The sequence below is a fragment of the Narcine bancroftii genome, chromosome 6 (genome assembly GCF_036971445.1).
Source record: "Narcine bancroftii isolate sNarBan1 chromosome 6, sNarBan1.hap1, whole genome shotgun sequence".
Classification (NCBI taxonomy): domain Eukaryota; kingdom Metazoa; phylum Chordata; class Chondrichthyes; order Torpediniformes; family Narcinidae; genus Narcine; species Narcine bancroftii.
In genome coordinates, this window is record NC_091474.1 from 48,576,957 (window position 1) to 48,592,953 (window position 15,997).

The window sequence follows — 15,997 nt, forward strand, 5'->3', positions numbered from 1 at the left end:
TTATTCAGACATCTACCTTTCATACCTTAATGAAGGGCTCAGGCCCGAAACGTTGGTTACCTTATTGATGGTATATGAGCTGCTGAGTTTCTCCAGCATGTTTGGGTATTGCCTTCAACCCCAGCATCTGCCGACTTTTTTGTTTAACTCCATGAGGATTGTAAGTGTTTGAAGACTAGTTTCTACTTCAGGAAAGTTTCTGGGTCCTATTCCCCCAATGCCAGCTCCCACCAGCCGAGTGTGTAATCAACAATACTCCAATTCCCCCTTCTCTGGCTTGGAAGGTGACAGTAAGATCTCTTTCGGCATTCCCTTAGTTTTGACCTTGGATGCCCTGTTACCAGACAGTGGGTGTACTCCTTGGACTTTTTTTCACCTTGTCTGGAAATGCCACAGGTTCTGCCACCTGCATTGAATGAGACCAAAGAACGAGCTTGTTCTCTGTCGGCAGCTGGTGATGCCCAACCTGAATCAGGCAGAGGATGGTGTTACAAGAGTAGTATCGAGAGGTGAGAGCAGATTCCATGTGTCCCATCTGCGCTCTGGACTTACCACACATTTTCAATGATTCCTGCTTAGGTTCAACGTCAAGCACATTGAACCCCAATTTTCCATTTCTAATATTGAAAATAGTTATGTAAGGCTAGACCTATGTGAAGTCAAAGCTAATTTTGATAGCATCAGACAGGATCTTGTAGAGGTTGACTGACCACAGATGTTTGAGGGTTAAGGGCGTCTACCAAGTGGGAAGCTTTTAAAGGTGAGAAAGGGATGGTTCAGGGGCCACATGTTCCATTTTGAGTGAAGAGCAAGGTTAAGAGGAGAAGGGAATTCTGGATGACCAGAAACATTGAGTCTCTGATCCAAGAGAATGGCATGTGCCATGGAAAGGTCAGTGGATCATGTGAATCCTTTGAGGAGTTGAGGGAATGTTAAACAAAAGTATATTTCAGAAAGACAATAAGGCCAGGGATAGCCAGCCTTGGATAATCAAAGAAATAAAGGAACTCAAAGCTCATGTACAAAATCGCCAAGAGCAGTGAGAAACTGGAAGATTGGGAACACTTTAAAAAGCAGCATACATAGAACACAAAACATGACAGCACAGTGCAGTCTTCAGCCCACAATGTTTACCGATGTAAACCTTCTCCAAAACAATCTAATTTTCCCCCACCTTATACCAATAATGTCCATCCACGTACCTGCCTAAGATCATTTTGAATATCCCTATTGTGCCAGCCTCCGTCATCACCCACAGTAGGGGTGGCCAAACCGCTGCTCATGAGCCACGTGCAGCTCTTTGACATGAATGTTTGACTCGTGGAGGTATTGTTGGCTGGGTAGTGTTAGTGGGCATGGCGTTGCGATCACGTGATTGTGGCATGTGTGGTGGGCAATGGAATTAGTGGAATGTAAGTGTGATCAAGGCTGCTCTCCCATCTGAGATTCCAATCGCCTGGCAGCCTGCCCATCCGAGGTCCTGAGGCCCTGGGCTGCCCAACCTCCGAAGCTCCTGATGGCCCCGACCGTTGAATCTCACCTAGTCACCAGCCACCCACAATCGTGGAGTTAGCACCTGGTCCTGGATTGCAGCTGGCAGCTGGGAGTGGGCTGCCCATCCGAGTTCCCGTTGCCAAGAACACAGGTATATGTGTAATCATCGACCACCTACATTTTCTCCTAAAAGTTATTCCACAAAATTCGACTATTACGTGAGTATATACAGGACTTTTACATTTAGAATTTTGAAACTAATACAAATTAGCAGTTTAAAAAAATACATGCATGAATAAATATTATGGACATGTATTTCTTAATATTTGTAGAAAATCTTTGTAACAAAATGTGCATGCAAGAGTAAAAATGCATATGTAATATTTTTTTCATGTCTTGCTGCTCTCAAACATCTGAAGTCTATTGTATGTGGCTCTTGTGTTAAGCAAGCTTGACCACCCTTGATGTAGAGCATCAGGAATCTTTCTTGGACACACCTGAGAAATTCTGCCCCACCTGAAATTTTTGCACTAAGGAGGTGCCAGTCAATGTTAGGGAACTTGATGAAATTTTTGCACTAAGGAGGTGCCAGTCAATGTTAGGGAACTTGAAGTATTTCTGCTCCTTTCCATAATCTGCTGATTTATCTGCTCCTCATTGTGCCAGTGGCTACTTGGGAGGGTGGGGGGGTTGGGGGGGGGAGAGCTGTTGAACACTCCCAATAAAGTGATCACTCCCTTCCTGTTTCTGACTTCCATGAACAATGACCAGCATACAATCCTTCCACTATGGCCTCCCTTTCTGCTCCCTGTACGATCCCTGATTAGCAATGCCTTTACTCCATTCCTGTCCTAGCGTCATCCAAGTCTCTGTAATGGCCCCACCACATTCTAAGTTGATGTACTGATCCATTCTCTGTTCATCACCCTTAATTTTGATACTTCTATTTGAAGTATTTCAACACATCCCACTGACTGCATTTATACTCCATTGACTGCCTGTTCTTCACAGTTGCATCTACCTTTTTGCCAACTGCTCCATCATCTGACACAATCCTTGCTCCCCTCCCACCCCCCCCCCCCCCCCCCCCACCCTGCCTAGCTAGTTTAAACCCTCCAACAGCTCCAGAAAAACTGCCCGCAAGGATTATGGTGAAGGTCAGGGTGAGGGGTTGCGGGTGGGGGGGGGGAAGGTCACGGTGAGGGTCATGGTGGGGGGAGGGTTCATGGTGAGGGGAGGGGTCATAAGCCCATGCTACCTAAATACACCCATGTGGTGAAATAACCTAATAACCCGGTACATTATTGGAACATGGGAGGCAGCCAGAAGAAACCCACACAGACACGAGGAGAAAGTACAAACCCCTTACAGATGGCGGCGGATTCGAACCTGGGTCACTGGTGTCGTGTTATCTTTTAATAATTGCTCTGCAATGATTCGGTCTTGAGTGAAATATCACTAATGAATTTGGAGGGAGAAAAGGGAGGTTTTTGCTCAGTGGTTTGTTTAAAATCTGGGAAGGAAGCAGCTGATAAATGCATTCAGTAGGTTGAACAATAACGATTGAAAAGTTGTTGGGCCGTGAACAGATTAGATAACTCATTCCCAAGTGTTGTGTTGGCAGAACTAATGAACTGCTCCATGATTCTACTATTTATTTAACAATAATATTTATTTATTTTAATCTTTGTATATATGTACTGTGCATATTGTATGTATCGCTTGTCTGTATGTATGTTATGTCCGTATGCACATTTGCAGTATTTTGCACCAAGGACCATAGAAAGCTGTTTCGTCGGGTTATACTTGTACAATCGGATGATAATTGAGCTTGAAATCTATTCAAGGGGTGGTGGAGCAGGAGGCTTGCACAGTTCTGTGATTTCAGAGTCTTTGTGGGAAAGTGGAAGTGTTCCTGGCCAGGGTATTCAGCAGGGGGATCTATGAGCTTGATGTTTCTGGATGCTGTTTGTTGGCCACAGAAGTAACGAAGACTCTCTCCCTGCTTGTGCAGCCTCCTTGGGACCCCAGCAAACTGGCCATGAATGGTGATTCTGGAAGTCGGGATTCATTACAAGATGTTCCAGACTGGAAGGAATTTTGTGAGTTCCAGGCTCGTGCTGCTGCCACCGACTTTGCCCAGAAGTTCCGCGTGTTTATAAGTGAAAATCCTCATTATGAGTGCTCAGGAATAGAAACCGATTTCTCACAGCACTTTGCTTCGCATTTTGTGGAGTATTTTGCAAGAGAGGTGAGCGACTCTCCAGTCAGTTGCCCCACTCCCAGCTGCCAGCTGCCATCCAGGAGAGCAATCCTCCAGCGGAAAGCAAACTCCAGTTCTCTCTCCAGAGTAGATAATGCCTCAAATTCCAGCAGGTATCCGCGGCAGCAACAGCTCTACAACATGTCCAATTTGGGCCACTCCCGGAGCTCCGAAGATATCTGCCTCAGTGATTCTGCAAGGCCGAAGTTTAAAAAGGGGTTCTCTCTGCGAAACATGAGTATGTGCGTGGTTGATGGAATGAAAGAGATTTTGCAGTGGAGGCCTTCAGCTGAACCTCTCCTGGGAGCAAGGCCCGATGGAGATGAAGACTCTTCGGGAAGTGGGCACGAATGTGAGGCCCATGACAAGTGGAGCCAGAAACTTGAGCGTTTGCACTTCACTAAGGTGCCTTCCATTCGAGTGGAGGTGCAGGACATCCAGAGAGAGGGAACACTGCGCTACATGCTGGCAGATGACACCCACAGTCTTGGCAGCCCTCATTGGCAGAAGTGCCGTGTGCTGCTCCGGAAAGCTGTGGGAATTGAAGAAGAAAGATTCATTCTGGAATTTTACGTACCTCCGAAGGTGAGATCCCTGGATTTGGGGGAAAGACCCTGACCTTGGTTGAGAGTATGTGCTCATGTGAACAGAGGCAAGTTGTTGGGACAAGGTTGGGTAAAATTGTTGTGAATCCCTTGGGTTTAAAAGAATGAGGGGAGAATTAAGTTTTTTGTGTTGCCGGTATGGAGGGGTTGGTGAAATGGTTTGGGTGTTGCCAAGATGGAGGGGTCAGTGAAGTGGTTTGGGTGTTGCCGGGATGGAGGGGTCGGTGAAGTGGTTTGGGTGTTGCCAAGATGGAGGGGTCAGTGAAGTGGTTTGGTTGTTGCTGGGACGGAGGTGTCGGTGCAGTGGTTTGGGTGTTACCAGGACGGAGGGGTTGGTGAAGTGGTCTGGGCAATGCCGGGACGGAGGTTTAGGTGAAATGGTCTGGGCGATGCCGGGACGGAGGTTTAGGTGAAGTGGTCTGGGCGATGCCGGGACGGAGGTTTAGGTGAAGTGGTCTGGGCGATGCCGGGACGGAGGTTTAGGTGAAGTGGTCTGGGCGATGCCGAGACGGGGGTTTAGGTGAAGTGGTCTGGGTGTCGCCGGGACGGGGGTTTAGGTGAAGTGGTCTGGGCGTCGCCTGGACGGGGGTTTAGGTGAAGTGGTTTGCGTATTGGCGGGATGGAAGGTTCGATGAATTGGTTTGAATGTTGCCGGATGGAGGGTTCGATGATATGCACCACTTTGCATATGCAATTTTTAAATTAGATTCCCCTTCGACTTCTCAATTCCAAGTACAGGCCAAAAGTCATCAAACATTCTTAATATGATAACCTTCTCATTATATAGAATTACTTTGTGAATTTCCTCTGAACCCTCTCCAAATCACCACCCCCTTCCATGGGGTAGTTGGTCCCCTTGCGGAGGGTGGGGTAGTTTGTTTCCTTGCGGAGGGAGAAAGTGTGGTGCCAGGGCAAAGGGAGGGGGAGTTTTTGGTGGTTCCAGGGTGGGAGGAGGGTGGCATTGCATAGTTTGAGTTGGGTGCTGGGGTGTAAAGTGAAGTGGTTTGGTGTCAGGGTAGAGGGAGTGGGTGTTTGGTGCCAGGGCAGGGGGTTGGTAGTCTAATCCAGGTCCTGGGGCAGAGGGAGATTGGTTCCGGGACAGAGGAGTAGTCTGGTCCTCGAGTTGAATGGGGGGGTAGTCTGATCCCTGGGTCGGATGGGGGTCTGGTCCCTGGGTCGGATGGGGGTCTGGTCCCTGGGTCAGATGGGGGGTAGTCTGGTACCCGGGTCAGATGGGGGGGGGTAGTCTGGTTCCTGGGGCAGAGGTGGGGGGATACCTCCCCGGGGCAGGTGGGGGTAGTTAGTCTTCTCCCCAGGGTGGAGGAGGGACTTGTCTGGTCCCCGGGGCAGAGGGATAGTCTAGCCTCTGGGGTGGATGAAGGGGTAGCCTGGTTCCTGTGGCAGTGGGGGGTGGGTAAGCTTGGTCTCCAGGGCGTTGGTGGGGGGGGGAAGACTAATCCCCAAGGTGGAGGGAGGGAATACTCTAGTCCAGGGGCAGAGGGAGGGGTAGTCTGGTACCCGGGTCAGTTGGAGGGGTAGTGAGGTCTCCGGGTTGGATGGAGAGGTATTCTGGTCTGGGGCAAAGAGAGAGGGAGTTTGGTTCCTGGGACAGAGGGAGAGGTAATTTGGTCTCAGAGTGGAGGGAGGGGTAGTCTGGTGCCAGGGTGGAGGGAGGGGTAGTCTGGTGCCAGGGCGGAGGGAGGGGTAGTCTGGTGCCTGGGGTGGGGGGGGGTGTAGTTTGATCCCTGGGATAGAGGGATAGTACGGTCCCAGGGCGGAGGGAGGGGTAGTTTGGTCCCAGGGCAGAGGCAGAGGGAGTCTGGGCTCGGGGTGGAGGGCAGGGGAGTTTGATTGCTGGGTTGTAGGGTGGTATAGATTGAGTTGGTGGGAAGGAGGGCCTGATATTTTGCTGCTTGTATGTAAGGTAGGATAGTTGATGCTATATCAGCATTAGTTTGAGGTAGTTGCTGGGATGTGGTCCGGGTTGGAGGACTGGTTAGTTTGTTCCTGGGACAGAGAAGTTTAGTGCGAGGGTGGAAGCAGCAGGTCAGTTTGGTGCTGTGATGGCGGCCAAGGCAGTTTGAGATGTTTGCCAGGGTACTGGGCAGTGTAGGCTGGTGCTGGTTTGAAGCAGGGTGGCTGCTTTGGTAGATGGCAGGTTAGTTGCTGGGGTACTAGGTGATGCAGTTTGGTGCTGGGGTAGATGATGGGGAAATCTGAGGTGGTCTCTCACCCTTTGCTCACATCCTGCCCATTTTAATTGAAAACACAAAAGCTGTAGACGCTGAAGTTGTGAGGAAGTGAAGAATTGCCCGAGGAACTCAGCAGGTCAGACTGCATCAGTTGGCACCCTTCATCAGTTGGCACCCTTTGAGACCAAGATGGATGTATTAATCCATGTACAATTCCATGTATTGAGGGGGCTGGAAGCTGGAGATACCAGTAGAGTAAGAAACCATTGGGGAGGTGTGGGGATGGTGGTGTTGGGTTGGCAAAGAACAGTTAGAGGAGAAAATAAAGTGGGTAAAGCAGACATGGTGGAACCAGTTGGGGTGGAAATTACTTAGAATTTAAAAATATGATCGCTCATGCCATTTGATTTCAGTTTGTCCAGGAGTAAATCTGGTGTGTTCCTCAATTTCATGTTTGGCATCACCCTGAGTATGGATGAGGCTGAGGACAGACATGTTACTGAAGGAATAGTTGCGGGGAGTTGAAATGGTTGGCTACAGGAAGCTCAAGTTTAGCGCCACAGACGTGGACACATGCTGGGTGAAGCGGCTGCATTCGACTGACCATTTCTACCCACAGATGCTGTCTGACCAGCTGACTTCCTCCAGCAATCTTTGCTCATCACCATGTTGACAGTTGACATGCTTCCTAATGGACAATTGGATTTTAAAGACTGTCTTCAATAAGCCTCCAGATTCCTTGTGACATAGCACTTGTCAGAAATTAAATGTACTGAGACTGGCCTGGAAATGAATGTTTGCAGTGCCTAAGGTGATATGCCCGGCTGGGGTCCACGGCCAGCGTAAGTGTTTTGAGCAGTTTTCTGGCCATCTTGGGGTCACCACTTATACGGTTTGTATTTGGGGCGATTTTTGTGTTAAACTGCAGCACGATGACCAGCATTCGTGACCTTTAGACACTCGAGAGACTGCATGTGTTGGAATCTGGAGTTACGAACCACGTGTTGGAGGAACTCAGCAAGTTGAGCAGGACCCGCACCCTCCCCTCGCCTCCCTGATCTGCAACGTGAAACCGCTCGTCAGTGACCAATGCTTATGGCCTGAAACATGAACCATCTCTCTCCAGAGATGCAGCCTGACCAGTTGGTGTTTCCCTATATGATCAGATGTGGAGTTGGGAAGAAAGTTCTTGCTCAGTGTAGGTTAGGGTTCCCTGGTGAGATGTTCAGTGTAAGGCTGGTGTGTGGAGAAGGAATGCAGATCTCAATCTTATAAAGTCTATATTATTACACAAATCCACAGACACTCTGTGCGTCTCATTTGCTTCCCTTTCTCGGACTGTAAGGGGCGCTGGGCGGATCTTCGCTTGCCTTATGGCAAACTAAAGGCAGTTTCAAAAAGGCATTACAGTTTTGATACATTGCAATAAATAGTGTATGATCTGACATTATATATCAAAGATGTGTATTATCTAAGAGTGTGATAATAACTAGTTAATCCTCGGAATCAGGAAGTCATAATGAGGATCAAGCAAACACAGACTAATTGAATGAATTCTGTGGTTCGGTCTTCACTGAAGACTATGGACAAAACATTCCAGGAATACTGAGGGTTTGAGAGACTAGCATAAAGGAAGAATTGATGGGAATTGTGATCAGTTATAAAATTGTGCTGGGTGAATTGATTGCAGATTTATTGCCAAGAGCACATACATAACAACAACCCTGAGATTCCTTTTTCCTGTGGGCACGGCAAAATTACCACTAATTGGTAGTGCAAAAAATAAACTATACACAGCATAAACATGTAAACAAACAAAAAAAGTCAATAGATAACAAATGTAAACAAACTATAAGAGAGAGAACAAAAAGAAGATGAATAAAATCCTTAAATGTGTTTGTCATTGAGGAGTCTGATGGATGGAGGGATAGCAGCTGTTCCTGAACCTGGTGGTGCGAGTCTCCTGATGGCAGCAGTGAGAACAGAGGGTGTGCTGGGTGGTGTGGATCCTTTTTTTTTTGCAGGAACACTTGGCCATTTATTTCAATAATATGAGTAACATTGAAATTGCAGCTTCTCACTTCAGTTCTTTGACTGCCAAACCTGGGGATAGGGACTGTTTGAGTTTTTCAGCTTTTTCTTTGTCTGTGATGACCAGTGTGTACAGATATTTACTGCACCAAACTTTAAATTTTATATTATCTTTGTTCTTCTTGATTTTCACAGATTTTGCATCCTTTCTTCTTGCTGTTAGCAAGAAGTCTTTGATTTCTTCAATTGTTTCAGGCATGGTCGCGGTGAATCCAGCGGCGGGACCGTCGGTCTTCCTGCTGAGGCTCGGCTGCTCCCCACAGAAGAAGCGAGGCCGCGCTACATCCGGGACCTGACCGGGTGGTGTGGATCCTTGATAATTGCTGCTGCTCTCTGATGGCAGCGTTCCCTGTAGATGTTCTCGATAGTTGGGGGGGGGGGGGGGGGGGGTTTGCCTGTAATGTCCTGGGCTGTGTCCACTACCTTTTGGAGAGCTTTATGTCACCTGAAAGCTTGAGAAGGCAGCTCCAGAGATGGTGGATGAATTGGTGATTACTTTTCCAACATTCTACACAGTCATTTCCTTGGATGATGGATGGTTGCTAAAGTGAAGAAAAGATGGAGAGAGAAGCCAGGGAATTATAGAAAATTCACCTGACTTCGGTGGTGGGTAAAATGTTGGAGTCGGCTGTGAAGGATGTCATTGCTGTGCACTTGAAGAGGAGTGATGGGATTAGTCTGAGTCGGTATGAATTGATAAAAGGGCAATCATGCTGGAGAAATCCTCTCAAACTTGTTAAAGATGTAACCAGTAGAGTGAACACTGGTAAGCCAGCTGGTGGGGTGTATTTGGACTTTCAAAAGGCTTTTGATAAAGTGACACAAAGGAGATTTGTGTGGAAATAGAGAACGTGTTATGAGAGGTAATGGACTGATGGATGGAGTTACAAGTTACGGGGGTTTGAAAATAGAGGCAGGGAGTTCTTCGATTTGTATTGGGCTTGGGTAAGGCCACACCTCCCTCCCCTCCCCTCTTTCTCCCCCCGCTCCCACATACATTAACCAGTTTTCTTTTATTGACAGTCAACAAAGCCACAAGTCAGTGTTCCACTCTCGGCCATTGTCGAAGTTCGGACTACGATGCCTCTGGAAATGCCTGACCGAGACAACACGTTTGTTCTGAAGGTGAGGAATGTCCATGCTGCCTCAGGTCCCCAACATGTCATTCACTGGAGGCTGAGGTACCTGTCGACTTGATTGTGAGGAAGACAAATGCGACATCAGTTTTCATTCCAAGAGGAGTAGAATATCAACACAGGGTTAACAAGATGTTGGTCAGACCACATTTGGGCTTTTGTGAGCAGTTTTGGGCCCCATATCTAAGGCAGAACGTGCTGGAGTTGGAGAGGGTCCAGAGGATGTTGATGAGAATGATCCTGGGGATGAGCGGAGTGTTTGGTGGCTCTGGGTCTGTACTTGCTGGAGTTTAGAAGGATGAGGGGGGAATCTCAATAAAGCCTACTGAATGTTGAAATGGCTGGATAGAGTGGATGTGGAGAAGATGTTTCCAGTAGTAGGAAAGTCCAGGACCAGAGGGCACAGCCTCAGAATAACAGGGCAGAATAGCAGGCCATTGGAACAGATGAGGAGAAACTTCCTCACCCGGAGGGCAGTGAATCTGTGGAATTTATTGCCACAGGAGGCCACAGAGTCCAAACCTTTGGTTAGATTTAGAGCAGAGGTTGGTGGGTTCTTGACTGGGAGGTTGTCAAAGGTTATGGGGGGGGGGGTGAAAGCAGGAGAATGGGTTTGAGGAAAAATACATCAGTCACAATTCAAATGATGGAGCAGACAAGATAGGCTGAATGGCCTCATTCTCCTCCTTTATCCGATAGTCATGTGATCTTGTAATTGACCCCTCAGGGCACAGCATTGCCCATGATGTTCAGCCCAGCTGCAGCAGTGCAGGCAAGATTGGCATTGTGCTGAGAGGGACTCTTGGCCCTTTAACTATCTGGGGTGGGGGAGGACAGCTGGAGCCTTGATCCCTGTAGCATTACGTGTCCTTCTCCCGACTTGGCAGGGACCTTTCGCTCCACCTGTAAATCATGGCACTGGCACATTAACAGGCACACAGCTCTTGACAGAAACCCAGCAGGCCCCGAGCTCTGTCCTGCGATGGGGTGGTGGGGGGGGGAAGAGACACAGGGACACAGCAGTAATACCAGCTCATTCATAAACCCATGGAGAGCATGTATAATCTGCAGGGCAACAAGGGGCAGAGGACCTTGAGGGGGAGGGGAACCACAGACAAGGATGGTGGTGACACTGTTGGTGTCGGTGGTGACTGTGCCCACTGGCGGGGACAGCGGCGATTGCGCCCACTGGCGGGGACAGCGGCGATTGCGCCCACTGGCGGGGACAGCGGCGATTGCGCCCACTGGCGGGGACAGCGGCGATTGCGCCCACTGGCGGGGACAGCGGCGATTGCGCCCACTGGCGGGGACAGCGGCGATTGCGCCCACTGGCGGGGACAGCGGCGATTGCGCCCACTGGCGGGGACAGCGGCGATTGCGCCCACTGGCGGGGACAGCGGCGATTGCGCCCACTGGCGGGGACAGCGGCGATTGCGCCCACTGGCGGGGACAGCGGCGATTGCGCCCACTGGCGGGGACAGCGGCGATTGCGCCCACTGGCGGGGACAGCGGCGATTGCGCCCACTGGCGGGGACAGCGGCGATTGCGCCCACTGGCGGGGACAGCGGCGATTGCGCCCACTGGCGGGGGACAGCGGCGATTGCGCCCACTGGCGGGGACAGCGGCGATTGCGCCCACTGGCGGGGACAGCGGCGATTGCGCCCACTGGCGGGGGACAGCGGCGATTGCGCCCACTGGCGGGGACAGCGGCGATTGCGCCCACTGGCGGGGACAGCGGCGATTGCGCCCACTGGCGGGGACAGCGGCGATTGCGCCCACTGGCGGGGACAGCGGCGATTGCGCCCACTGGCGGGGACAGCGGCGATTGCGCCCACTGGCGGGGACAGCGGCGATTGCGCCCACGGGCGGGGGACAGCGGCGATTGCGCCCACTGGCGGGGACAGCGGCGATTGCGCCCACGGGCGGGGACAGCGGCGATTGCGCCCACGGGCGGGGACAGCGGCGATTGCGCCCACGGGCGGGGACAGCGGCGATTGCGCCCACGGGCGGGGACAGCGGCGATTGCGCCCACGGGCGGGGACAGCGGCGATTGCGCCCACGGGCAGGGGACAGCGGCGATTGCGCCCACGGGCGGGGACAGCGGCGATTGCGCCCACGGGCGGGGACAGCGGCGATTGCGCCCACGGGCTGGGGACAGCGGCGATTGCGCCCACGGGCGGGGACAGCGGCGATTGCGCCCACGGGCGGGGACAGCGGCGATTGCGCCCACGGGCGGGGACAGCGGCGATTGCGCCCACGGGAGGGGACAGCGGCGATTGCGCCCACGGGCGGGGACAGCGGCGATTGCGCCCACGGGCGGGGACAGCGGCGATTGCGCCCACGGGCGGGGACAGCGGCGATTGCGCCCACGGGCGGGGGACAGCGGCGATTGCGCCCACGGGCGGGGACAGCGGCGATTGCGCCCACGGGCGGGGACAGCGGCGATTGCGCCCACGGGCGGGGACAGCGGCGATTGCGCCCACGGGCGGGGACAGCGGCGATTGCGCCCACGGGCGGGGACAGCGGCGATTGCGCCCACGGGCGGGGACAGCGGCGATTGCGCCCACGGGCGGGGACAGCGGCGATTGCGCCCTCGGGCGGGGACAGCGGCGCCCGGGCCCTCGGGCGGGGACAGCGGCGCCCGGGCCCACGGGCGGGGACAGCGGCGCCCGGGCCCACGGGCGGGGACAGCGGCGCCCGGGCCCACGGGCGGGGACAGCGGCGCCCGGGCCCACGGGCGGGGACAGCGGCGCCCGGGCCCACGGGCGGGGACAGCGGCGCCCGGGCCCACGGGCGGGGACAGCGGCGCCCGGGCCCACGGGCGGGGACAGCGGCGCCCGGGCCCACGGGCGGGGGACAGCGGCGCCCGGGCCCACGGGCGGGGACTGCGGCGCCCGGGCCCACGGGCGGGGACTGCGGCGCCCGGGCCCACGGGCGGGGACTGCGGCGCCCGGGCCCACGGGCGGGGACTGCGGCGCCCGGGCCCACGGGCGGGGACTGCGGCGCCCGGGCCCACGGGCGGGGACTGCGGCGCCCGGGCCCACGGGCGGGGACTGCGGCGCCCGGGCCCACGGGCGGGGACTGCGGCGCCCGGGCCCACGGGCGGGGACTGCGGCGCCCGGGCCCACGGGCGGGGACTGCGGCGCCCGGGCCCACGGGCGGGGACTGCGGCGCCCGGGCCCACGGGCGGGGACTGCGGCGCCCGGGCCCACGGGCGGGGACTGCGGCGCCCGGGCCCACGGGCGGGGACTGCGGCGCCCGGGCCCACGGGCGGGGACTGCGGCGCCCGGGCCCACGGGCGGGGACTGCGGCGCCCGGGCCCACGGGCGGGGACTGCGGCGCCCGGGCCCACGGGCGGGGACTGCGGCGCCCGGGCCCACGGGCGGGGACTGCGGCGCCCGGGCCCACGGGCGGGGACTGCGGCGCCCGGGCCCACGGGCGGGGACTGCGGCGCCCGGGCCCACGGGCGGGGACTGCGGCGCCCGGGCCCACGGGCGGGGACTGCGGCGCCCGGGCCCACGGGCGGGGACTGCGGCGCCCGGGCCCACGGGCGGGGACTGCGGCGCCCGGGCCCACGGGCGGGGACTGCGGCGCCCGGGCCCACGGGCGGGGACTGCGGCGCCCGGGCCCACGGGCGGGGACTGCGGCGCCCGGGCCCACGGGCGGGGACTGCGGCGCCCGGGCCCACGGGCGGGGACTGCGGCGCCCGGGCCCACGGGCGGGGACTGCGGCGCCCGGGCCCACGGGCGGGGACTGCGGCGCCCGGGCCCACGGGCGGGGACTGCGGCGCCCGGGCCCACGGGCGGGGACTGCGGCGCCCGGGCCCACGGGCGGGGACTGCGGCGCCCGGGCCCACGGGCGGGGACTGCGGCGCCCGGGCCCACGGGCGGGGACTGCGGCGCCCGGGCCCACGGGCGGGGACTGCGGCGCCCGGGCCCACGGGCGGGGACTGCGGCGCCCGGGCCCACGGGCGGGGACTGCGGCGCCCGGGCCCACGGGCGGGGACTGCGGCGCCCGGGCCCACGGGCGGGGACTGCGGCGCCCGGGCCCACGGGCGGGGACTGCGGCGCCCGGGCCCACGGGCGGGGACTGCGGCGCCCGGGCCCACGGGCGGGGACTGCGGCGCCCGGGCCCACGGGCGGGGACTGCGGCGCCCGGGCCCACGGGCGGGGACTGCGGCGCCCGGGCCCACGGGCGGGGACTGCGGCGCCCGGGCCCACGGGCGGGGACTGCGGCGCCCGGGCCCACGGGCGGGGACTGCGGCGCCCGGGCCCACGGGCGGGGACTGCGGCGCCCGGGCCCACTGGCGGGGATGACAGTGACTTTGTTGCATGAAAAGGATCAGAATCATGTTTATTGTCATGACCATTTATCATGAAATGTGTTGTTTTGTGGCAGCGTTGTTGTGCATTAGAATTGCAAAATTGCTCTAAATTACAATTCTATACATGCAAGATTTAAAAATAAATAACTTGTGCAAAAAGAGAAACAAGTTAGGTGGTGTCTGTAGGTTTATTGTCTATTCAGAAATCTGATGGCGGAGAGGAAGAAGCTGTTTTTGTAACATTGGGTATGTATCTTCAGGCTCCTGTACCTCCTTCCTGATGGAAGTAGTTGGGAAAGGGTATGGCCTGGGTGGTGAGGGTCCTTGATGATAGAGGCTGCTTTCTTCAGAAACTTTTGTTCGCAATGAAGTAAGACTATGATGGCACTGGTCAAGTTTACAGCCTTCTGTAGACTTTTCCTGCCCTGTGCATTGGGGGCAGTGATGCAACCAGTCAGAATGCTTTCCACAGTACACATGTAGAAATTTACAAGTCTCTGGTGACATATCAAATCTTTTCAGATTCCTAAAATATAGCTGCTGGTGAGCCTGCTTTGAAATTGCATCGATATGATGACCCCAGGATAGATCTTCAGGCATGATGACTCCCAGAAATTTGTAGTTCCCTATTCTTTCCATTCCCGGTTCCTCGATGAGGGCTGGTTTATGTTCTGGATTCCCCTTTCTGAAGTCCACAATTGAGTGCAAGACTGTTGTTGTGACACCACTCAACTAGATGATTGCTCTTCCTCCTGTCTGCTTTCTTATTGTCGTCAGTGAATCTGCCAACGACTGTGACCATTGGTGGAGCAGTGAAGTTTCCAAACATGAGTGAAGAGCGACCACCCAATGGGGTACCTACTCCTGGGTTTTCCAACCAGATGGCATCATTAACTCCCCCCTTCTCCTGATCTCTCTCTTTTCATATCCCTGTTTCCCTTCCCTCAACTCCCCGCCGCCCAGCTCCCCGCCCCATCTCGCCGTCCAGCTCCCCACTCTATCAAGACTCTATTAAGTGCACATTCTCAGTTCTCTGTATCAATGCTAAGTACTACCAAACAGGACTTTGGTCCTGCTCTCAGTGCACACCTCACCAACGACTCCTCCAGCAATGTCCACAGTTCATGACTGGCGTAGAGCAGCATTCGTGAAGTCAGGACCAAGGAGAAAAGAGAATGAATTGCCGCATGTGTTGGGCCTTTCAGGTGCAGTCAGCTGGGGAGTCTGGCCCAAGTAATCACTAAGCGATTTAACAGGACCAATGGTCAGGTGTGTGCTAATAGGTGGGCAGAGTCCAACCTTGATTGGCAACTTCCACTATGTTCCAGATGGAGAGGCCATGTGACCCTCCACAATCCACACTATACCACTCCTCCCCTTCCCCAGTCTCCACCTTCCCGTTCAAAAGCCTGACTGATTTTCCACATTTCCAGAGAAGGACGACAGCCCAAAATGTCAACAGCCTTTTACTTCCTAAAGATGCTGTGTGACTTGCCGAGTTTCTCCAGCACATTTGCATTCTATGATCATCCTGGGTGATGTTGGGATAAAGCATCCAGTCGTTGGAAAGGGTTTAGACTGTGAGGAGGGGAATCTCTCTGAGCTAAGCTTGTACAGGCTCTGTTTATGTCATTAGTCCTGATGATCTTCCAATCAGATAATGTGTTCATGGAGTGATGTTTTTATAGTGTGAGAAGGACACGATTCAGGTGGAGGTGCTGAATGTCTTGGAATGCAGAGGTTGGATGTAGCCAGTGTCAGATAAGATCTATCCCAGTCGCTGTGGGAAGCAGGAGGAGACAGCGGGGGGCCCTGTTGGAGATGTTGGCCACTGGGAGGTACCAGGACAGTTCATTTTGTTCCTGTTATGAAGGGTGTTCAAATTTATTGTC

General features: G+C 55.0%; 1 protein-coding gene and 1 pseudogene across 6 annotated transcripts in view; one reads left to right on the plus strand and one right to left on the minus strand.

Moving 5' to 3' along the window:
• LOC138736067 (SH2B adapter protein 2) overlaps positions 1-15,997 on the plus strand; it is an 89,420-nt gene that overhangs the window by 14,171 nt on the left and 59,252 nt on the right. For 3 of the 6 annotated variants that reach the window (XM_069884938.1, XM_069884939.1, XM_069884936.1), the window contains 3 exons: positions 1,464-1,712; positions 3,509-4,342; positions 9,669-9,770. In XM_069884938.1, the coding sequence (XP_069741039.1) occupies positions 1,650-1,712; positions 3,509-4,342; positions 9,669-9,770 (999 nt within the window). In that variant the 5' untranslated portion in view covers positions 1,464-1,649. Of the gene's footprint in view, positions 1-1,445; positions 1,713-3,508; positions 4,343-9,668; positions 9,771-15,997 lie in introns of all 6 variants that reach the window. The other 3 variants (XM_069884937.1, XM_069884940.1, XM_069884941.1) reach the window with 3 other exon arrangements.
• On the minus strand, positions 8,595-8,939 carry LOC138736068 (large ribosomal subunit protein eL38 pseudogene; annotated as a pseudogene).